Raw genomic sequence first — 23,987 nt, 5'->3', positions numbered from 1 at the left:
TATTTATACAACCAAATTAATTTAACTTAAATTCTTCCTGGAACTGAATTAGGGATGCAAAGAACACAGGCCAAAGAGATTTAGTAAATATAAAACTTGCCTGTGAGATTCGGTTCAAAAATCTCAACGTCCTTCCTCTAAGTGTTTCCAGAAATCCTTCAGTTTTGTCCGAGACTTCTCTCTACGTTTCTTGTTTCCAGTATGGCGTGAATAGGGTTTTTAAAACCCTAGGCAGATGCTCATTACATATATTTATAGGTTTTCGCAAAACCCTAATCCATGTCTAATTCGGCCCATAAGCAAACCTAGGATATACAATGTCAGCTGCCTATGAAAACTATAAACCCCATGAAAATATATTCACGTTGCCAACTAACTAAAACCAACTAAATGTAATTTAACTAATCTAATTAAATTAAATTTTAACTTAACACAATTAAATCCATAAGTAAGACAATTAAATAAATTAACTTAATTGCATGCAAGTAACCTAAACCAGTAATCAAATGCAACAATTAAATCCATCACCAATCCAATTAAATTAAAACAAAACAAATTTATTAAACAATTAAAGCCAAAATAAAAACTCAGTTAATAAAGTCAAATAATACAAATAATTCAAGTAAGTCAAATAAGTCAATAAAGAATTAAAAATTCAATTAAAATAATAAATTAAATACCAGGACTATCCTTTTAAAATTAGGGGTATTACACACACACACACACATTTTACAACTTGAATTTCCCCATTAAGTTTTTTTTTTTTTTTTTTTTCTTGAATGGGTATTTTCTTTTTGAATTTTATAAATATTCAAAAGAGATACAATTATAAGTAGAGAAAAACTCCAATACATGTCATAAAGTGGAATTAATCCACTACCATCCACCAAACCTAAGTTCAAAATAAAAACCAAATATGACCCAAGCCATATAAAAAAAATAAAAGTCTAACATAAAACTAATCAAGCTCTACAGCTGAAACATTGATGAAAAGGAACCCGCCACATCAAGAAATCTAATCCCTTTAACCTGAACCGACTCCCTTTCAGAGAAGTAAAACCAGCCCCCAACAACACAAAAAACTGGAAATTTCAACCCTGAGCCAATAACCATCAACAGACTATGCATCATCAAATAAAACCATCAACTCAGCAAATCCAATTGAGAAGAAGTGCATGACTTCCCAAACAACAAGATTTGTAGCAACTGAAGCCTGCTCCTTAGAACCTCCATGCAAAGAAACATTCCGCTCCATCCAAATCTTCCAGATAAAAACACAAAATATCTCTTTTATAATTTTGGACCTGAGACAATCAACCTGAACCTGCAATAAAATCCACTCCACAAACTGATTTATACCTTGAAATCTCACCACTGAAATGTGCAACTTATTTAACACTTGCTGCCAAACCTCCAAAGCATAAGAGCACTTGCAAAACAAATGGTCATTAGAGTCTTCCTCCTTGAAACAATTATGATAGATAGCTGGACCTGAAAATCCTCTTCTCTGTAAATTAAAACAAGACAAGTTTTTGTTATGTAGAATAATGACCACCAAAACAGCAACTCGAGGTCTACAAAATTTCCAACTAAGCTCCTTCCAGCCCACTATCTGTCCTCTAGCTCGACAAATTTTCCAAACATTCTTCAAGTTAAATCTTCCCTGAGACCATTCAATAGCATCTTGTCCAGACTTCACAACAATATTAGCTATAAAAGTAACAGCCGAAGTTGAAAAAAATTGAGGAAAGGACCATCTTCCATCAACAATTAAAGTATTTAGCCTAGCTTGCTTATCATAATTTTTGAAAATATCAGCTCCAAATCTATGAATTAAGGACAACCCTGCACACCAAGGATCAAATAGCATGTTAAATGATGTCCCATTTCCAACCCTGAATTCTGCATTTTCTTGTATGAACTCTCTGGAGTCCAGTATTTGTTTCCAAATAGAGGAATCTTGCACTTTAGGTTGAATAGTCCAGAAGCTTTCCTGTTGTAAGTACCTGGCATGCATCCACTTAACCCACAATGCTTCCTTATTCTTCACAAAATCCCAATAAATAACAGCTTTAGCTGCAAAATCAACATCAAGAATCCTGCGAAGATTAAACCCACCTTCTGCATACAGTAATGTTACTTGACTCCATTTTAATTGAGACATCTTGTTAGCATCAAACTTTCCACTCTATAAAAAATTTTTGAACTTCCTTTCAAGAGCAACAACACAACCCCATGGAATTTTAAAACCAAAAATCCAATGATACAAAAAAGAATATAGAACATACTTAAGAAGTTCTATTCTCCCTGCAAGAGACAGATTAATTGTGTTCCAATGCTCCAATCTAGTAGTTGCTTTATCAAAAATCCCCTTACAATCAGAACTTCTCAAGCCTCTGTTAACTAGAGGAATTCCCAAATATTTAATAGGAAAGGACTCCACTTTCACCTGTAAAACCGGAAGTAACCTCCTTTTACTCCTCATAGACTTTGAAAAAATAACAGCACTGTTCTGCTTATTCATACCCAGACCTGACACTTCATGAAATTTCTGAAACACCCCATCAATAGCTTTAGCAGTCGAAATGTTAGCCTTAACCATAATGAACAAATCATCTGCATAGAAAGCATGAGAGACCAAAAACCCAGACTTCTGCACCATTTTACAAACCTTTAATTGACCATAAGCAATTTTCTCATGCATCAATGTAGAAAAATAATCTGTAATGAGAGTGAAAAGAAGAGGAGAAAAAGGACAACCATGTCTCAATCCCCTCCCAGATGCGAAGAAACCAGCTAGAACTCCATTACACAACACTGAAAATCTTGCTGTAGACACACAGTTCATAATCCAATTACACCATCTCTCAGTAAAACCATACAGCTTCATACTCTGATGCAAAAAATTCCAACTGACTGAGTCATAGGCCTTTTTAAGATCCACCTTAATGGCCATAGTAGGTCCACTACTTTTTAAACCAAATTTTTTTATCAAATCAGTCACTAATAGAATATTATTATGAATTCTTCTACCTTTAATGAAAGCTGATTGTTCCAACCCAACCAACTTAGGCAAACTTATACTCAATCTATTAGCCAGAATTTTAGAAATGATTTTATAACATAAGTTACAAAGAGTAATAGGTCTATAGTTTTCCAACTTATCCCCATGATTTGTCTTTGGAATAAGGGTTAGAAAAGTGGAATTAATCCCCAAAGGCAAAGTAGCCCCATTAAAGAAATAAGCAATTGCAGCAATGAGATCATTACCAACAATGTGCCAGTATCTTTGAAAGAATCAAGTAGGAAAGCCATCCGGACCTGGAGATTTATCAGGACTAAACCCCATGACCACAATTTTAATCTCCTTTGCAGTAACCTCACTATCCAAACCCTGCTTATCAGCATCAGAGAGGACTCTTCTAGGAGGGGATAACTCTGTCTCAACACCTGGAATACCTGCATATAGATTTTCATAATATTGAACTATCCATTCTTTAATGATTGTAGGATCTGAGGAGATCTCACCCTCATCATTTTGTAAATAATTAATGGAATTATAGCATCTTCTTTGCTTAACCATGTTATGAAAAAAGGAAGTACACTTGTCACCTTCTTTAAGCCATTTCAATCTAGACTTTTGACTCCATATGATTTCTTCCAATTCCAGAGTAGACTGTAACTGTAAACTGGCTTCCCTCTCCTTAGAAATCAGATTTTGATTTAATAGATCCTTCAACAATTCCATCTGGATAGAATGCAGCCCTTCAGTAACTAAACTAACCTGTTCAGGAAGTTTACCTTTATTTTTATTCCACTCTTTGACAGCCTTTTTAACTGATCTCAACTTCTTTTGTAGTTGATCCAAAGGATTTCCTCCAACTAACTCTCCCCAAGCCTTGAAAATAATCTCATCAACCCTTTGCTGAATACACCAGATTTTCAAAAACTTAAAAGGCTTTGGTTCTGAAGCACAATCCATATGCCACTTCACTGCCATCCCATAATGATCGGACAAAGAAGCTGGAGTGTAATGGACTCTGGAATTAGTGAACCTATGAAGTCAATCCTTAATAACAAGAACTCTATCAAGCTTCGTATTAATCCTTCTATGACTATCTTGTTTGTTGCACCAAGTCCACCCTCCATTATTAATAGGAACCTCATCCATCTTAATATCTTTAATAACTTGATTAAATTCATTAAGAAGAAATTGAGGTACTCTCAGCCCCCCAACTTTCTCTTTATGAGACCTAGAAATATTCCAATCACCAATAGCCAACCATGGCCCCTCAAATACAGTAGCCTGATATTTCAAAATCAACCACAATTTCCTTCTATCTTGAACATTATTTGCCTTGAACATTATTTGCGGCATAAATAGCTGAAATAAACACGGTTAAACCTATAAAGACATGTTTCGCTTCAAACAACATCACTTGAGCATCCTCAATAACCAATTGAACCTTAAAAAAATTAGGATCCCAAGCCACCCAAATTTTCCCTAAAGGACGAGAATCATAATTAGATAACCATTGCCATCTAGCATTAATTTTATTCTGAATCTTAATAGCCTTTCCTTGTCTGACCCTAGTCTCAACCAAAACCACAACGGCAAATTTATTCTCACTAATCCATGTTTTAACCACTTTTTGCATGCTAGGTCTATTTAGACCTCTAACATTCCAAGCTTCAAGCATCAAGAACAAGAGTTTGGTGGCATTCCGCCACTATTTTATTTACCTCTAGTTACCCTATCAGATGGAGGAACATAAAGCCTTTTCTTAACTTTACTCTTATTCACATCAGTATGTTTTTGCTGTGAATGATCACCCTCAACCTCAGCTGTAGCACCACCCTTACAACCACTACCTTCTAAAATAAAGTCTTGTTCTAACCCACTCCCTTCATGTATCTCATCTATATCAAGGATCTCAGTTGCTGCCCCAAGGTTAGCCACTTCAACAAGCCTAATATCATAGTCCCCATCTAACTTTGTATTATCACCATCCTTAGAACCTGATATAACTTCTTTAACCCCCACAAAATCAATAGGATGCTCAGTATCCCCCAAGGAAAGCCGTGTATCCCCTTCATCCACCTCCTCAAGAGATGACCTCAAGTCTTCTTTAACCAAAGCCAGATTTGTGTCCTCTTCAACCACCATTTCTAAACCAGCCCCATCCTCAAGACCTCCTTTGATATTAACCCCAACCTCAACACCCTCATTTGAAACATCATCATCTATATCTTCAACCCCATTTCCAAGCAAGGCAAAGGCATTAGAAGTAGCCACAACATCCTAGCCATTATCTGAATCATTTCTCTTTGAAATACAATTAGCCACCTTGTCTGCAACACCACTATCAATTAGTTTTCCTTTCTGTTTAATCACCCACCCGTCCACTACCTTATTGGGTTTAACTTGAGTTACTTTTTTAGGGCAAGTGTCCGCCATATGATTAATTTTTTGACACAAAGAACACACCCTATGCCGCCATTTATACTCAATCGACACATTACAATCACACCCATGCATATCGATAATCATGTTATTATGCAACACTTCAAAAATTTCCGCCTCAATCATGACACGAACAAACCCTCCTTTATCTCTGAACTTGACCAGATCATCCATGTAAATCGGATGAGAGAAAGAAGAGCACACTTTTGAAACTGACACAGAATTGCGGCAATGCATAGGAAGTCCATAAATCCAAATCCATATCGGCACTGAATCCAGTTCTTCCCTTTCCAACATCACGTTTTTACACCACTGTTTCATATTGATCAATCGACCCTCAAAGGTGTGAATACGAGATAACACCTGTTGCACAATTTCTTCCTTCTAGAATCTTACCATGAAAAAATCGTTCTGTAGATAGACCACCGTTACATCTTTTGCCCACCATTTCTCAACATATGCCTTGAAAGTATGATAATAAGGACGCTTTTCCAAAACATATCCCACCACTGAAGGTTTCTAGTACTCAATTTCTTGTGCAACATCATCAATAGTAATGGAAACTTTAGAACCATGACTAGAACTATAATGTTGGAGGTTTGTAAACACAGGAGAAGATGAGGATGAAGAAGCAAAACAACTTCTCCATGAAAGTTTGGGTTAAGTGATAACCTCATGCAAGCCCGGAGACGCCAGCAAAGAAATGGAGGAGGAAAAACCCTCCCCCATGAGGAAAAACCTCTGAACGTAACCCTAGAAGCATGCAAACCCTAACCCTAATAGCGTTTTCCTATAAAGCATTTATTTCTCCCATTTATTAATTTCCCCATTAATTTTTAATTGCTAGTGTTCGATGAAGTGAAGCTTAGTGGTGAACTCTAAGCCCCAAGACCTTTCTCTCATATTACTTTCTCTAATTTCTAGATTGTCACTTAATTGCATTGTTTTAATTGAATCATTAATTTTAATAAACAAATCGAACCCCTCTTTTGATCATTTGACCTACTATTCCATCATTGATTCTAAAGTACAGTTCATTTCTCTTGGGACGATCCTTACTCACTTTTGCTATATTATTAGTTAGTTGTGGTAGTAGCATTTCATAAATTTAAACTTGGCCACATCTTGATCACACCAATTTGGTGGTGTACACGACGTCTCACACCAAGATGTCTCAACATTTGGGATCGGCAGAATTGGAATTTCTGGACTGATTTTAGGATCTTCGAGGGAACTTGAATCTTTGGGAGCAAGAACTTCAGTCTCTTCCCCTACCTTGTTATCTATAATTCTTCCACTTCAAAGTGTAGTGATTGCATTGACTTGTTCATGATGTAATCCACTCGGAGGAGGGAGTTCATCAATCACAAATTGTCCTTTTAGGTTCACAACTGTTTGAGCTGGAAGCTTACCCAAATCCCTTTTATGAAGTTGATTCACATAATTAGCTAATTGTCCCAGTTGGGTTTCAATGTTAGGTATTGATTGGGAGTGAGTATTAACCAATTGCACAGTTGATTATATGCCATTGAAGGCAGCTATGATTTGCTTGTGGGTATTCAACATCTTATCCCATTGGGATGGGTTAGGAGAAAAAGAATTTTGATTTGAAAAGCTTTGATGTATGGAGGAGGATGATAGCTTGTAGAAGCTTGGAATGGCTGGTTCATGGGTTAAACATTAAATTAACTGGATTGCCCATGACCTTGGAATGTTAAATTTTGTGGGGTTAGTTGCCTCCACGAAAAATTCGGGTGGTCTCTCCATCCCGAATTGTATGTATTGGACTATAGATTATATCTAGGATGAGAAAACATGGCATTGGCCTACTTTTGCATACCTCCAAAAAATTACTCCGGTGTGGGGCAATCTTCTTCATGATGAAAAGTGCTTGTGCAAGATGCACATATAGCCCTTGATGAAGAATTTTGAGAAAATGAAAGATGTGGTGCCACTAGCTGAAAAAATTTATGTGTCATGGCATTCACTTGAGATGATTCTTTCCTTAAAGTCAGTGGTTGGCACGGATTTGAGGGTTTTTCAACGCTAAAGAAGGAGCTCTACGAGAACTATGTTGAATAGAATTGTCGCTTATGTTCTCAAGCAAAATCCATGCTTTATTTGCATTTTTGGACATAAATATGCCCTCACAGGAAAAATCTATCAATTGTCTATGTCGTTTTGTTAAACAACCATGAAGGCTTGTACCAATTGCCATTTTGGAATTTGGTGGTGCGGACACTTCCTAAGAAGGTCTTCGAGTCTTTCCCACGTCTAATAGAATTGTTCTCCATTGATTTAGGAGAAACTCAAAATTGAACAACACATTTGATTGGTTTTAGCCACTGGATAGTACTTTTGTTAAATTCTTGTTGTAATTGGGCTTATATACTAATGGAGTTTGCAATAAGGGTGTTCAACCAATATTTTTCCCTATCTTTTAAATAGAATGGGAAGAGACATATATGAAGAGCATTTTGAGGGAAGTCACTCATTTTGAAGGTGGAGCAAATTTCTAAGAACTCATCAATATGCTTGTAAGGGTCTTTATTATCAAATCCATGATAGGATGGAAGCATTTCAATTGTGCAGGATTTGATTTCATAGTAAGGTGCTTCGATATTGGGTATGACGATACACGATGGAGACGTATATGTTGATGGTATAAAATGATCTCTAAGAGTCATGGGTGCTACATTTTCATTAGAATTTTATCATTGTTGACTTAAGAATTTCAGCCCTAACATTGTCTCTAACATTTTCCATGTTATCATCCATGTTTTCTGGTGTGCGGCCGGACTGATACCTCAAAATGATGTAAAATGTGAGTGTGTGAAGTGGCCACCACATTTAGAATTTAAAAAAACCACTTAACACTATACTATGTAATATGAGTGAAAAGGGATTGTCCCAAGGGATTTGCAAAATATTACAGAATCAAATTCGGGTTAGTAGGTCAAGTGATCAAATAGAGGTTTGGTTGGTTGAATTAAGCTAATGATTCAATTAAAAACATGTAAAATTAAAGCAATCTAGAGATTAAGGTGTAAAGAATGAGAAAGAAGTATTAGGGCATAGAGTTCACCACTAAGCTTCACCTCACTAAATATTTAGCATTTGCCAATTTAGGGTGATTCTATGTTGTAAAACAAGTGTGTGTGCTATTAATTGAAATACTAAGCATGAATGACAAAATAAACATACATTCTCTAATCAAGCTAGTGAGTAGTACAACCTATTAAATTAAGCTATTAACCATTCAATAATCCCACAATTAATACACACAAAAATATAGAGTTGTACTACTTGCACTCATAAGCATGGATCATCAAAGAACAAGTAAGGATTGTCTACCTATATAGGAATTGAAAGCAACTAAATTACAATTTTACTAATGACAAGGAAATTAAACTAATTAAGCTAAGGAGGTAGCACAATCCATCAAGAAATAAGCATAATCCATTAAATATACCACAAGAGTAGCCCATTAAGCACCATGCATTGACCATCACTAGATTTACAATTCCAACACACATAGACATGCATTAAACTCATAAAATCTAGTGTAAAGATATAATCATCCATTCTATCATATATAGACATATGAATAGAATGAAAAATTAATTGAAAGAATTAATCCATACAAATCATGTAGAAACTCAAGATTTATATATAATTATAGGTTAAAATATCAATTACAACTAAAATCCCCAAAAATTACAAGATACTAAAGTTTAGGAGGCAAGCCTAATGGCTATCTCTAGCCCCAAGAGAAGAATCTAGCCACTCATAGTTGTTGTCATCCAACCCTCAAGAGCTTTCTTCAATGTAGGCACCATATTCTTCCTCTTGCTTTGGTCTCCAAAAACCTTAATCTAGAGAGAGAAAATTATCTAAGAACTATCAATTTTTAGTTAAAGTTTGGGAACAAAAGTTGTAACCCTAACAAAATGGTCTAATTTCATTTAAATACAAGTCTCTTTGAGTAGGCAACAAGTCAGAAAATAGGCATTTCATTGGTTTAATCCCGCAGCTACAAAAGTTGGTGAAGTTTGGACGCGCTCGGGAATAAAACAACTTACTGCTAGCAGGATCTTCGATTGATCGAAGATGGCTTCAATGGATCAAAGCTTACTTTGATTGATCGAAGCATGAAAATATCTTCTTAGCCATATCCGGATTGCTGAGCTGGCACCGCTTTCACTTCAATCGATCGAAGATCTTGTCAATCGATCGGGAACTCCTTTGATCGATCAAAGACTATCCAGTGCAGTTTTTCTAACTTTTTTTGAATTTCCTTCTAGACTCCAAGAAGGAGATAATAAACTCTTTTTAGCTTGTTTGAACCTTATTAACTTGAAATAGACAAAAACATAAATTAGAACTAAAACGGGAAAGTAAGATAGATGAATGGACTAAAATACCCAGCTTAGGTGCTAAAATGTGTAACATTTGAGCACTTATCATTTTCAATTTCACTTACAAGTTCTCTTAAAATTGTGGGATCCCTAAGGTTCGTTTTTTCTTTTATAAGAGTCTTTTCCAACGAAACAATATCAACTTGAGGTTCAATAATAGGCAATGTCAATGATTTACAACCCAATATTAACTAACTATTTGTTCCATTGTTTTGCTCTTTCAATGTCAAAAGAAGAAGTTACTTAATGTAAGGGTTGTTTAGTAACCACAAGGACACAAGGGGCATTTAAGTCATTCTATACACCTATATGGCTAGCTTATATTTGTCCTAAATAGTGCATTGTGTATTAGAGTTGAAATATATAACTCTAAGGACTTAATAGTGGCTGCAACTCAGTGTATGACATGTGGAGTTCTCATGGGTAGCATTGGAAATTCAGTAATGTAAATAGGTTACCGCCACGTAGCATTGTGGTCCTGCAGAGAGAAAACAACATCCTTATTTCATTGGCTAATGCAAGAAGGTCTTATCTATAGTAGGGCTGAAATAAGGACCCTATATATAAGCTGTTATAGTATTATTGAATAAGCTGCCTCTTTGTGTAAAAAATAAACATTTAGCAGCTGAGAGAGTGTTCTATTCGAAAGCTGAGAATAAACAACATTTTTTTGTGATATTTTATGATGGTTGAGCTTCAATGGTTCACAGAAATTTTCTAGAAAAGGAACATCGTTGTAGTGAAGATCTAGAAGGCTGTTTGGAGCTGATTTCCTGGTGAAAAGAGAGGTCAATGTGGTACAAAATGGCTGTGGTCACTTCTGGAGCTTGAACAAGGGTTGAGCATACATAACTTGATGATTTACATCTGCTGAAGGTGCCTGAAACTACTTATTACAGCTGGTAATCATTTACATATCTCAAACCCTAGTTTTATTTGATATACTGGTCTAAGTTTTTGGAATTGAGCTTCATATGTTATAACCATGCTATACTATGAGTGTTTATCATCTGAGCATGCCTAGTATGTTGATTTTAGGCTATCTAAGGTAAGGTTTGGACTGAGGAGCGACCTGTTCAAGTTTAGTACAATGAATCACATCAGTTTCAGCTAGTAATGGTTTTGCAAAGCTAGTTTGGGTGTTGAAAATGCAGTATATTGTTGTGATTGTTATGCTATTCAACTGAATCCATTTATACTGTGAATATACACTTGTGAGAGCCAATATTCAGAATTTTACAGTGTTGAAACACCTGAAATACCCTCAAGACAGAGTTTGTAATGACCTAGTCATTTTCCTCCCTTTCCTTTTTCTCAAATTTTATAGATAAATTTTTTCCATTTAATTTTCTTTTTCTGAGCTCTGTTTCTCATCATTGAGTGTCATCTCGAGTACTCGGAAATGGTTTCTAAGACTCTTTCATTTGGATTGACAACTTCCTTTAAGGACTGAGTCATTTTCACATTTTCACTCTTTGGACAGTATTCACTTTTCGTCCTTTTTTCTATTTTGTCTTTTCCCCATTTGTCACTTTGTTGGCACAACCTTACTTTTCATGCTTGGAGTTAGTTTTTGACTTCACGTATCTTCATTCTAAGTGGTTTCCACGAAATATGTATCTTTATTTTTGTAAGAAAGTACTCTGGTTGCTTCCGGTGTCCATAGAGGCATGGATGCACAGTTCTTCAGAATCTTTTTCTTTTCTTAGGGTGTTTTTCATAAATATCTTTTGAAGATATTTTATTTCAGTGGTTTTTAAGAAAATATTTTTGGAAGATATTTTTATTCTGGGCTAATAGTGCAGTTAACCCTTTTTAGAAGGGCCATTATGCAATTAACGAAAGTTATTGCAAAATACACCATTTTGAGCCTTCTGGTACGGGATTCATTTTCATATTTTGTCGAGTCACGTACTCTTATAATTTCCTTCTGGTCATTTTTCTCCAGTTTCAGGGTTTATGGCTCCGGTTGCCGCTGAACTTGTTCGGGGCATATCTCTCTGCTCGGGACTCGGTTTTTGATGTCGTTTCTTCTGTTGTTCATATTTTCTCCAATTGGTTCTTTTTTGTTTATGGAGTTTTGCTATTTAAGCACATTTGCTCAAATTCCACTTTTTCGGACCCGGCGAGGCACTTTTAGGGTTTTCCTATAAATAGAATGTCTAAAGTGAAAAGTCATTTTTCCATCATCTTCTTCCCCCTCTTGGCCGGCAGCCATGGGAGCCCAAGGGGCTGCCTTCACTCTTTCTTCTCCTCCACTTTATTTCCTTGGTAGAAAGTTTTCGGCCTTAACATTTATTGTAGGCCTCGTCATGCTCCACATTTCCCATGCCTCATGAAATGTTTCCCCATCCCCATATGAAAATTCCCTAATTAAAGTTCTCATGGCATTGGTCTTAGAAACTGGTTACTACTTCTTCAAGAACTCTTGTTGCATTTCTGCCCAAGAAGTTATTGAAAAAGGCCTAAGATTGTTAAACCAATATTTTGCCTTGTCTTTAAGGGTGAATGGAAAAAGTTTAAGCCTTAAGACCTCTTCCAGCATGTCCATATATTTTACGGTGGAACATACTTCAAGAAACTCATCCATTGCTTGTAAGGTTCTTCACTTGGAAGTCCATGATAGTTAGGAAGCATTTGTATGGTTTGTGGCTTGATTTCATAGTGGTGTGTTCTAAATGGTGGCAATTGAATGCATGTGGGTGCATTATATTCATTAGGCACATAGTGATCTCTTAAAGCAAGGGGAGGATTAGCAATTGGAGGTGCAACATAGGCACCTTGATTGCCTTGATTGATGGGAGGTGGTGGAGCATAGATTGGCCTTGGCATTCCCAATGGGACTTGGTCTTGTAGTTATGGTGGATGAACGAATGGCCTTGGCATGCCTAATGGAACTTGCATGTTATCATGATGCACATTGGGTTGGAGGATACCTTGTTGGTCAATGTGACTAAGGTCTTCCACATGGTCCACATTGCGTCCTTCCATTGATGAAATGGATTGACTAGAACTACCTCTTCCCCTGGGGTTTCGAACAATGGATTCAAGATGAAAATTTAAAGGGACAAGAGTGGGTCTCAATGATCTACGACCATGCATGCACAATGCAACACAACAAGCAATAACAACAAAAACTTCACCTTCACAATAAGTCAACAATCAACAACCTTCCTCAACATACAATGTTCCCATACTCCCATGCTATCAACAATATGCAAGAAAAGTAAATTGCCTCCATGCGGGCCGACGATTTAACTAGAGATTGAGTAAGAAAAAGCTCACAAAGGTCCTTTAGTACTTCAACTCCAAATTTTTAGCTTTTAGCTTAGCAATTTTTTTTTTCTTTTTTATTTTATTTTATGATTTTAGCTTTTTTTTCTTGCTTGCTTAGCTCCTTTGCTTGCTTCCTAGCTCAATGCTCCTTTTCAAATAAGAACAAATACAATAAGTAACAAAAATTGAAAACAAAGTAAAGACACGATCAAAAGAGTACTAATTCCTAATTGATTCCACAAATACGACGTTGCCAATCAATCAATCCCCGGCAACGGCGCCAAAATTATGATGTGACCCGAGCATGTTTACAAAATAATGCACAACACTTTGAGTTTAGAAATTAGTGTCAAGTGGGCATCATACTTTAAATTTATAAACCGCTTAACACCTATACTATGTAGTATGAGTGAGAAGGGATCGTCCCAAGGGATTGAGGGTCGTACTATCTTGAGGAATCAAGTTTAGGGTTAGTAGGTTGAGTGATCAAAATAGTGGTTGGTTGGTTGAATTAAACTAGATGCAAATTAAACTAAGTAAACAATAATTTAATAAAGAGAATAAAAGCGAGAGTGATCTTGGGGTTTAGAGATCACCACTAAGCATAGCTTTTCTACACCCTTAATGAATGATTAATGAGGGGAAAAACATGTATTGCAACAAAGTGTGTGTGTGAGGTTGTTCCAACAAGCGTGGATGCCAAATTAAGCATATATTGTCTAAACAACATGGTGGATAGCACAACATATCAAATTAAGCCATTAATCCTTCCTTTAGGCTCACAATCCAAGCATATCACAAGGTTAGAGAAATATGTTACTTGCTTTCATAAGTATAGAACATCAACAACAAGCATGGATTGTCCTCCCATTTAACATCTAAACTACAACTATACTACAATTAAGCTAATGACATGAAATTAAACTAATTAAACTAAGGGAGAGGTACAATCTATCAAGAAATGAGTATGAACCATCAAATAAACCACAATAACATGCCATTAAGCACTATGTCTTGACAATCTCTAGATATATAGCATCAATACACATAGACATGCATCAATAACACAAGAAATAGAGACAAACACATGAACATCTATTTTAGTATACATAGACATATGGATAGAATGAAATGATCAATTGAAAGCATTAAACCACATATATCATTGAATAAACAATATCTTTATATTTAAAAATGTCAAGACAAGAATCACAATACAAATCCCCTCAAAAATACAAAAATTAAGATGTAGAAAGCATGCTTAGGGCTAACTCTAGCCCCAAGAGAATGTCTAGCCACTCATGGATGATGTCCTCCAACCCTCAAGGGCAAGCTCCATGGAAGAAATCTACTCCTTGGTTGATGAAGAGTCTCCAATGGTGTATCTAGCCTCCTCCTCTCCTTTGCTTCCTCACTAAGTATTATCTTTTTTCTAAGTATGTGTATATGTGTAAAAGTGGCTCATATTTCTTATACAGGTAGGTTAAAAATTACCGCAAATGAGCTGGGCTAGTAGACCAATAATCCTCTGATGATTGGATATGAGACAACTTTTAATGAGCTAAAATTTGGATTTTTCTCGGGATTTGGGAAGTTCGATCTATCGAACTTGAGGTGAGATTGATCAAACATGACTGAGATCTATCAAATTGAAGATGGATCAATCCTCAATGGCGGCGCCTTTTTGGATAAAAACAAATATGAGATATTTTGAAGATATTTTTGGGAAAAGGACAAAAGTGGTTGGTAGGGTGGTACAGCTGGATAAGATCTGGCATGTGGATAAGGATAAGAAAGTTCGATCGATCAAAGAATGATGTTAGATTGACCGAACTTTTGGGATCTCTGAAAATGATATCATGGCCTGGATCTATCTTGAAGTACTGTGATCGATGAAAGTTGGATCGATCAAACTTTTCTTGAGATCAATTGAAGTTGCTGAAATTCCACCCTTTGCTTCCTTTTGCTCTACTTTGCTCCTTTTTCTGATTCATCCTAGAATTGCTTCATTTCTGCTCTTATTTGGCTGAGTTAGCTTATTTTGGGTATAAGTACCTGGAAATGGAAATAACACGAAATCAATACAAAACGCGAAAATAAGATAGATAAAGGTTCTAGAATACCTAAGCTTAAGGGGTTTAAATACGCACTGTTCAGTGCTCATCACACCCCCAAACTTAAATATTGCTAGTATCTAGCAATGAACTAGAAAGTAAAGAAATGAAATGAATAACTTTACAACTATGAACTAGAAATCAATAAATGGATAACGCCACTTTCGTAGGGAACACAATTACATTTAACATATGCAACAAGCCTTTTAAACCCCTAGGTTACCCCTAGTGGACGAGTAAAGTCTCGTGAGGATTTTTCAGAAATGATACCTACAAACATTAAGCTTATTCTTTTAAAAGAGGCACCAATATTGTAAACAAGCATTGGGAGAAAACTACCTCAAATATGCAATTTTTCAAACATTTCTAAGCAATCTCCCAAAATCTTAACATCAAGCAAGCAAATATGGTCTTCCACACATCAAGAAAATGATCTTGCAAATCAAAACAACTTTAGAATCCTTTTGAGTGGACCGGCATCAAATATGTTGCTATCTTAGCCAACTAAAGAAATGATCACATCCTTACCCATAAACTAGCATACAAATCTAGTACCGATCATCAAGACAAAAGTGGACCTTTTATTAAAACTTTATTGTTCTAGGTGCGCTTATTCTTTTCACTCAATTTTATTTATTTATTTATTTATTTTTATAAGATCAAAGATGGAAACATGGTGCACTGTGTTGATCTATTAAGCTTTCTAGTGATTCATGAGGTCGAGCGTTAAGTCAATGACTCCCAAACCAGACGGCTTTAGGGCACTAGGTGTTCAGACACCCCTACGGAGCTCAAATCAACTAGGTTACAAATCAAAACAACCTCCATCTATTCATTTCCTATTTCTCACCTTTTGGGAGAAGTCCTCACTTTTTATTCTTTTGCAACTTCTTTTCTTTTCTTTTCTTTTTTATTTTTTATTTTTTATTTATTTTTATTTTTTATTTATTATTTATTTTTATTTTTTATTAACCTAGAGTTTGGGCCCTCCACTTTTCGGTGCGAAAAGTTCAGTGCTTGACGAAGCTATAATTCTTGATACTTAGTGAAAAGGGGTTGTTATCCACTTTTATCAAAATGAAAGCTTTCAATGCACTACTAGCTCAATTGGGATATAACTAATTCAATAATCAACAAAGCATATACCCCACAAATGAATGCTAGTGTGCGCCTGTGCTAGTGTAGAATACTAGAGTGAATCTCAAAACAATCACAAAATCAAGATGATGTGGACCACAAATGCAAGAAAGATATTAATCTTTCGAAAAGTTTATTCCTAAATGGCATCCATAAGGCATACAAGGAGTGTTGGACTCTCAACTCAAGCAATTTTTAAATTTTAAGCAATATAGTCCTCAAAAAATCAAAATCATAGCTAGTTTGGACCAATCATAGAAAATCTCTCAAATACACAAGTCATGCTCAAAATTTTGAATTTAAAAACAAATACTGCAAAACACCATTACCCCCAAACTTAAATGGCACAATGTCCTCAATGTGAAAAGAAAACAAAGGAAAGAGTATACTAGTGCAATTAAGGCAAAGAATGGCTGGGACAGAAGTATCCAAAGTGGGTGGCATATCCTCCCTAAACTTGGGATTAACTACGATCCTGAAATTTTGGCACTTGGATAAACTCATCAGATAACAAAAGGGATAATAACAGTGCACAATGGACATGCAAGTGTAAATGGGATAGCAACTGAAAATAGAGAGAGGTAAAAGGGTGGTCCTGAAAATTTTGGGCAGTACTCTCTCGCTCACTAATGTCACTGGGATGCACCTGATGGAGTCATACAGATAGATATAAGAATATGAAAATAGGGCATCCATAAAGAAAGCATATAAAAATCAAAAATAAAGTACAGTATATCCAGTATCAGAGCCGACAGACACGGTTGCAAAAATAATATAATAGTATCAAAAGTATGCAGATATCACAGATATAGAGGAGGAGTAAGAAGAAGGGAAAGATTAAGTGGAGGAGGTAAGAAGGGCAGGTTGCGCTCCGCGGATGTCTTTGGATAGATCTCTGAATGCGGTCATGACATCCGTATGGAGGGAAGCAATATCAGCTCTAATGGAGACAGCATCCTCTCGGATAGAGACCGTGTCAGCACAGATAGATACTATAGGATCCTCCAAAGCCTGGAGTCACTCTCCATAGCCGGGTGTCTGTGCTGGAGCCTCAAGTACCGCTGGAGCGGGAGAATGATGATCCTGAGCCTGCTCCGCATCATGAATGGGTGACCCAACTGGAGAGTGCTGCTCTACGTCCTCTGCAGGCCGCTCAAAATTGATGTCCATGTGTACGGCAGCTAGATCGACTGGTATATCTTCCGCTGCCGGGTCTGCTGCTACTATTGCCTACTCCTCTGCCTCTAGATCCTCAGCTGCCTCGATATCATCGTCCCTCAGACTCTTGATAAAAACATTATAGCTCTTATCCCAGTCTTTCTTCTTGAAGGAACAGGCCCCAAACTCAGTCTGCTCCCGTGGCTGGAAGGGATAGCGCTGGTCTCATAGAATCTGGGTGATGAGATGGCCAAATGGAAGATACTAAGCCCTTTTGGGCTTGGCCTTGCTGATGTGGTCGACATACAGCTTCATCATGACGCTCCAGATGAGCACTGGGATAGATAGCCAGTGCCTTGTATAGAATGAATACAAAGCTGTCAAATAGTCACCGCGCCTCTATGTCTTATGGCTGGCCATGAAGATGTTACGGAATAGGACAGAATCGAAAAACCACAGGTCATCTGGAAGATAGGTCAGGGTGGCATAGGTCTCGCCATCGGCATAGTGACCTGTGAGTAAAATGGTCATGTCTGCATATGATGGCCTGTAGAGAGTGGGATATGTGTCCTGTAGCTCTGAAGGGCAGATGTGTGGACACTGGCAAGATCTGGACAATGTGTCCACAGTGATGCAGATCGAGTAGCCGTCAATGGTGGTCCGCAGCTCCGCCAGGTTACTCGGGGCAGGCCGGAGGTTCTGGAAGAACATCTGGACCAACCTCGGTTACACTGGGTATGAGACAGGGGCTAGTATGGCTGAGATTCCCCGCTGGAAAATATCATCATATGCTGACCGGGTAAGCACCGATCTGGAAAAGAAGTCTGTGTCAAAGACCGACTCGTGCGTCACTCGAAGGCGTGAGTATCTATGTAATGGTCGGTCTAACTCCTGGGCTGGCTGAGCTGGCGGTGGTAGTGGAGATGGTATGTGCTCAGCCTCAACATCACCCTGTGAAGAAGATGTTTCGTCTGAAGACTGTAGGCGGCTGTCAGCTGGCGACTAAGGTGGAGTGGGCTCCTGGGCATCAGATGGACCAGCCTTATCGTCCAAACTCTACCTGCCCTTGCGGTGATAGTGTCTACAAGCTACAGTCTTGACCCTAGCCATAGCCAACAAAATAAAAGCAAAACTTACAAAGGAAGTCAGTGCCGATATAAAGAATTAAAACACAGTTCATAGGATAGACAAAACAGACAGGAAACATGAATCTATGCAAGTGACCAGGAATAAGTGATATGATGTGAAGCATGCTAGATAGTATAAGTATGGAATGCATCCAATGTGGAAAACACAGGCATTGGGCATGTATGAGATAAAATGAAACACAAGAGATGGTGTGTGAGATGTGTGAAACAAATCTGTGAAGTTCGATCGATCACAAAAATGTGAGATCAATTCAAGTTCGATCGATCAAGAATAAGTGAGAATGATCTGTTACAGATTGATCGAATAAAAGGTTCGATCGATCGAACCGTAAAGTGAAATTCAAAAAGTCACAAATCTGTGACGTGGATGGCACGGGGCCTTCACGAACATGGTCGTGGGCCCATCAACACAACAAATCAACCTATTGGGTCACTTGGTTCGGCCTATATTCCAAAAATTGAATCAAAATTATGAAAAATACGAAAACATATATACATATATATACAAAAAGCTCAAAGCTTCATCAATGGAGTTATTCATCATGAAAACAACTTAGATCTAACATTTAGAGCATGTATGCATCAAATCTAAGCTTGAATCAAAGAGATGAGGTTCGGATCTCACCGGAGTCAAGAGAGAAGTAGAGATGCGAAGGGGGTGAGATGCGAATCAAGATCTGAGAGGAAAGAGAGTGATTCGATGCCTGGGATGCTCGCTGGAAATAGGGAAGAGTTGGGATGTAGCGACGAAAGGGAAACGAGGGTCTGAGATTGATTCTTGTTGAATTGATCGAATGACTCTGAATCGATTTTTAAAAATATTCCCTTACCAGTTCGATCGATCGAACTGAATCCTCAGATCGATCGAACTGACATCGATCTCTCCTCTTAAGTGACAACATATATTTTTGTGATTTTTTTTTTTTTTTGAAAAAAAATAACTATTTATTTAAATTATTTATTATTTTTTATTTATTATTATTTTTTATTTTATATAAACATATATTTTTGGAAAATAAAAATAATATATATATATATATTTTTTGGAATTTTTGAAATTTAAAACAAAGTCAAAATTAAAAAACAAAGAACAAAGATCGATCTCCCTAAGATCAATCACAGAATACCTCCGATCGATCGAAAATGCAAAAAATTGAAGAAATGTTTGATTGATGAGACAGAGAGGCTTTTGGATGCAGGTGGATGTAGGTTCAAAATTTTTCTAAGTGTTGGAACTGCAAATCAATCCAAGATGAAGTTGGATCGATCGAAGAAGTTTAGAGTGATATAGGAACAAGTTCGAACAATGGGACAGAGAGCTAAAATAAGCAGGTTTTGTTCGAACCATTGGACAAAGAGTGATTTGGATGCAGGTGGGAAGTTCGATCGGTTGAACTTATTTTGAGATCAATCGAACTTATGAAAAATGCTCAATTTCAACATAAAAGTGCATGCATTCATAATCACAGTTCCTAGCAATGCATATGAACCCAAAGCCAATATCTAGACTTCGCAAGAAATGAAATTAAAGATAGAAATGAGGGAGGAATAGGGTTTTGACACCCTACGAAATGTCTTGCTAGTTTTTAACGTCTCTAGCAAGACGTTGGGCTCTTTTAGCCCGGATCAAACATCTTATAGTGCATCCCATCCTTAATGGGGTGATAAGTGCTTTGAACTCCACCCAACAAATGGTTCTTTTAGGAACTTGTTGGGTTTAGCTCAAAAGACATTTTTGGTCCTTGGTCAAGACAATCTTTGGGCTTCCACGCCCTTTCAAAATAAGATTTTGAAACAACTTTCTTTGGTTTCAAGGTTAAAGATGGACTTTTTGAAACTTTGGTCTCACATAAAAACTCAATTCCTTCACTTTTAAGGTTATGACATTTCTCTACAACATTAATCTCTTCATGCTTGTCAAATGAGTTGGGGGTTGGATTGAAAATATTCAACTTTACCTTCATGTAGCCAAATGAGATCTTCATTATCCGCATCCTACAATTGATGTTGGCATTCGCGGTTACCAAGAAATGATGGCCAAGGATAATGGGAATTTGGCTCTTAGGATTTAGGACTGGTTCCGTGTCAATGACAACGAAATTAACGAGAAAGAAGAATTTATCAATTTTAATCAATACGTCCTCAATGATACCCCTAGGCTTTTTGATTGATCGGTCCGTAAGTTGTAAAACTACCGACGTCGGTTTCAAGTCTCCTAAGCCTAATTTGACATATACCAAGTATAGAAGAAGATTAACACTTACTCCTAGGTCAAGAAGAGCCTGATTAATGATATGATCACCAATGATGCATGAAGTGGTAGGTGAACTGGGGTCCTTAAACTTTGGAAGAGTGTTATGCTACAAAATTGAACTTACTTGCTCGGTTAACCACTTTTCTAGGTGATTGGCTTTTGTTCTTCCTTTTTGGGTGCACAAGTCTTTCAAGAATTTGGCATAAGCCGGAATTTTCTTGATTGCATCCAAAAGTGGAAGATTAACTTTCACTTGCCTAAACACGTCCATGATTTCTTTTACTTTGGCCTTTTGCTTGTCATTTGAAATGGATCCTTTTAAGGCATCCAGAAATTGAGCTTTTGGCTCAAAAACCTTTTCAGAATTTTTCTTTAAAGTCTCTTCAACACAAGCAGTTTTCAAATCATTTTTCAATACATTCTCATTTATATGGTCATGCACATGCAATGAAGGAGGAATAGGATATGAAACGGGACGGGTGTCAACTTTTGGTTGCACTGGTTCACTCTCTTCATTGGACATACCCACTTGGTTGTCCATAATCTTCCCACTTCTCAAGGTAGTTACCGCATTGACATGCTCTATTGTGTGACCTTCCGATGAGGAATGAGTCTCCACAACACATTATTGCTTAGGTGGGGCATTCAAAGACATTTTCCCTTTCTCTCTTGCATTCAAAGTACTAGCTATTTGCCTTACTTGGGTTTCTAGCTTAGCAATGGATTGAGAATGAGAATGAAGTAATTGTGTGTTTGCCTCTAGAGTACCCAAAGCGGTCAAAACTTTATCTTCAAAAGCGGGACTTCTAACATTTCCTTGGGAATATGATTGATTGCGAAAATGAGAATTTGAAAATTGGTTTCCTTGTGATTTGTATGATGATCTAAAACCTTGGGAACCTTGGCCTTGCATTGGAGGTGGGATGTACTTTCCTTGAAAACCGCCTTGGGAAGGGTTTGAGTCCTCCCCTTGGTTTTGCCAAGAGAATTTCGGGTGATTCCTCCAACTAGGATTGTAGTGATTGCCATAAGGATTGTTCCCTTGATTAGCAAAAATAACATTTGGTTGTTCATGATGCTCACTTTGCACATGTCCATGGGGACAATTGGGAGTAGAATGTAAAACACTTGAACAAGTCATACATGTCTCATTAGATGCATGATGAGAATGGTTAGGGAAGGAAGATACTTGATTCGTCGAGTTTTGGTTGATCAAAAATTGATCAAACCTTTGAGATAATGATTTCATTTCGGCGGCAATTTCATTAGAGTGGTCGACTTGATGTAAGCCAACACTTTTCCTACCGCTAGAATTTCTACCATTCTTCAAAGATAAAGTACGATACAAAGAGTTTTCACTCATGCTCTCATAAAGACGCCACACATCATCCTCATGCCTATCAATGTAAGAGCCACCCATGGAAGCATCAACCATGCCCTTGTAATTATCTGATAAGCTCTCAAACAAATATTGAACAAATTGCCATTTGAGCATGTCATGATGTAAAAACTTCCTAAGCAATTCATTAAAGCATTCCCATGCGTCATGAAATGTTTCCCCATCCCCATGTAAAAATTCCCTAATTGAAGTCCTCATGGCATTGGTCTTAAAAACTGGATAGTACTTCTTCAAGAACTCTTGTTGCATTTCTACCCAATAAGTTATTGAAAAAGGCGTAAGATTGTTAAACCAATATTTTGCCTTGTCTTTAAGGGTGAATGGAAAAAGTTTAAGCCTTAAGACCTCTTCCGGCATGTCCGTATATTTTACGGTGGAATATACTTCAAGAAACTCATCCAAATGCTTGTAAGGTTCTTCACTTGGAAGTCTATGATAGTTAGGAAGCATTTGTTTGGTTTATGGCTTGATTTTATAGCGGTGTGCTCTAAATGGTGGCAATTGAATGCATGTAGGTGCATTATATTCATTAGGCACATAGTGATCTCTTAAAGTAAGGGAAGGATTAGCAATTGGAGGTGCAACATAGGCACCTTGATTACCTTGAATGATAGGAGGTGGTGGAGCATAGATTGGCCTTGGCATTCCCAATGGGACTTGGCCTTGTTGTTGTAGTGGATGAACGAATGTTGTTGTAGTGGATCAACGAATGGCCTTAGCATGCTAATGGAACTTGCATGTTATCATGATGCACATTGGGGTGGAGGATACCTTGTTGGTCTATGTGACTAAGGTCCTCCATATGGTCCTCATTGTGTCCTTCCATTGATGAAATGGATTGACTAGAACTACCTCTTCCCCTAGGGTTTTGAACAATGGATTGAAGGTGAAAAATTAAAGGGACAAGAGTGGGCCTCAATGATCTCTGACTATGCATGCACAATGCAACACAACAAGCAATAACAATAAAAACTTTACCTTCACAACAAGTCAACAATCAACAACCTTCCTCCACATACAATGTTCCCATACTCCTATGCTATCAACAATATGCAAGAAAAGTAAATTGCCTCCACGCGGGCCAACGATTTAACTATAGATTGAGTAAGAAAAAGCTCACAAAGGTCCTTTAGCACTTCCAACTCCAAATTTTTAGCTTTTAGCTTAGCAATTTTTTTTTTTTTTTTTTTTATTTTATGATTTTAGCCTTTTTCCTTGCTTGCTTAGCTCCTTTACTTGCTTCCTAGCTCAATGCTCCTAGTCAAATAAAAAAAAACACAATAAGTAACAAAAATTGAAAACAAAGTAAAGACACGATCAAAAGAGTACTAATTCCTTATTGATTCCACAAATACGACGTTGCCAATCAATCAATCTCCGACAAGGGCGCCAAAATTATGATGCGACTTGAGCATGTGCACAAAATAATGCACAACACTTTGAGTTTGGAAATTAGTGTCGAGTGGGCATCATACTTCAAATTTATAAACCGCTTAACACCTATACTATGTAGTATGAGTGAGAGGGGATCGTCCCAAGGGATTGAGGGTCTGATCGACAGATCGATTACAATTATAAATCAACCCTTTTGCAATAGCACAAATCATTATAAAATAGGG

The 23,987-nt window shown here is 37.1% G+C and overlaps 1 protein-coding gene across 1 annotated transcript; it reads right to left on the bottom strand.

The window, feature by feature from the left end:
- Positions 1-1,120: 1,120 nt before the first annotated feature.
- LOC132309031 (uncharacterized) lies at positions 1,121-2,956 on the bottom strand. Its single transcript, XM_059807384.1, has 2 exons — positions 2,289-2,956; positions 1,121-2,099 (listed from the first exon to the last, which is right to left on the bottom strand). The coding sequence occupies exons 1-2, from the start codon at positions 2,954-2,956 to the stop codon at positions 1,121-1,123; spliced, it is 1,647 nt and encodes a 548-aa protein (XP_059663367.1).
- Between the last annotated feature and the right edge of the window lie 21,031 nt (positions 2,957-23,987).

This window comes from Cornus florida, unplaced genomic scaffold (genome assembly GCF_030987335.1).
Source record: "Cornus florida cultivar Cherokee Brave unplaced genomic scaffold, ASM3098733v1 CherokeeBrave_3.0.0_Hap2_Chr05, whole genome shotgun sequence".
NCBI classification, from domain to species: Eukaryota; Viridiplantae; Streptophyta; class Magnoliopsida; order Cornales; family Cornaceae; genus Cornus; species Cornus florida.
The sequence above is the reverse complement of the archived record's forward strand: the minus strand, read 5'-3'. Positions and strand labels throughout refer to the sequence as shown.

Bases quoted from the DNA above. Each gene is read 5' to 3' on its own strand.
- LOC132309031 (XM_059807384.1), bottom strand. From the start codon at position 2,956: ATGGCCATTAAGGTGGATCTTAAAAAGGCCTATGACTCAGTCAGTTGG. The intron at 2,100-2,288 runs GTATGTTCTATA...TAATCTTCGCAG, and splicing joins GGGAGAATAGAACTTCTTAA to GATTCTTGATGTTGATTTTG.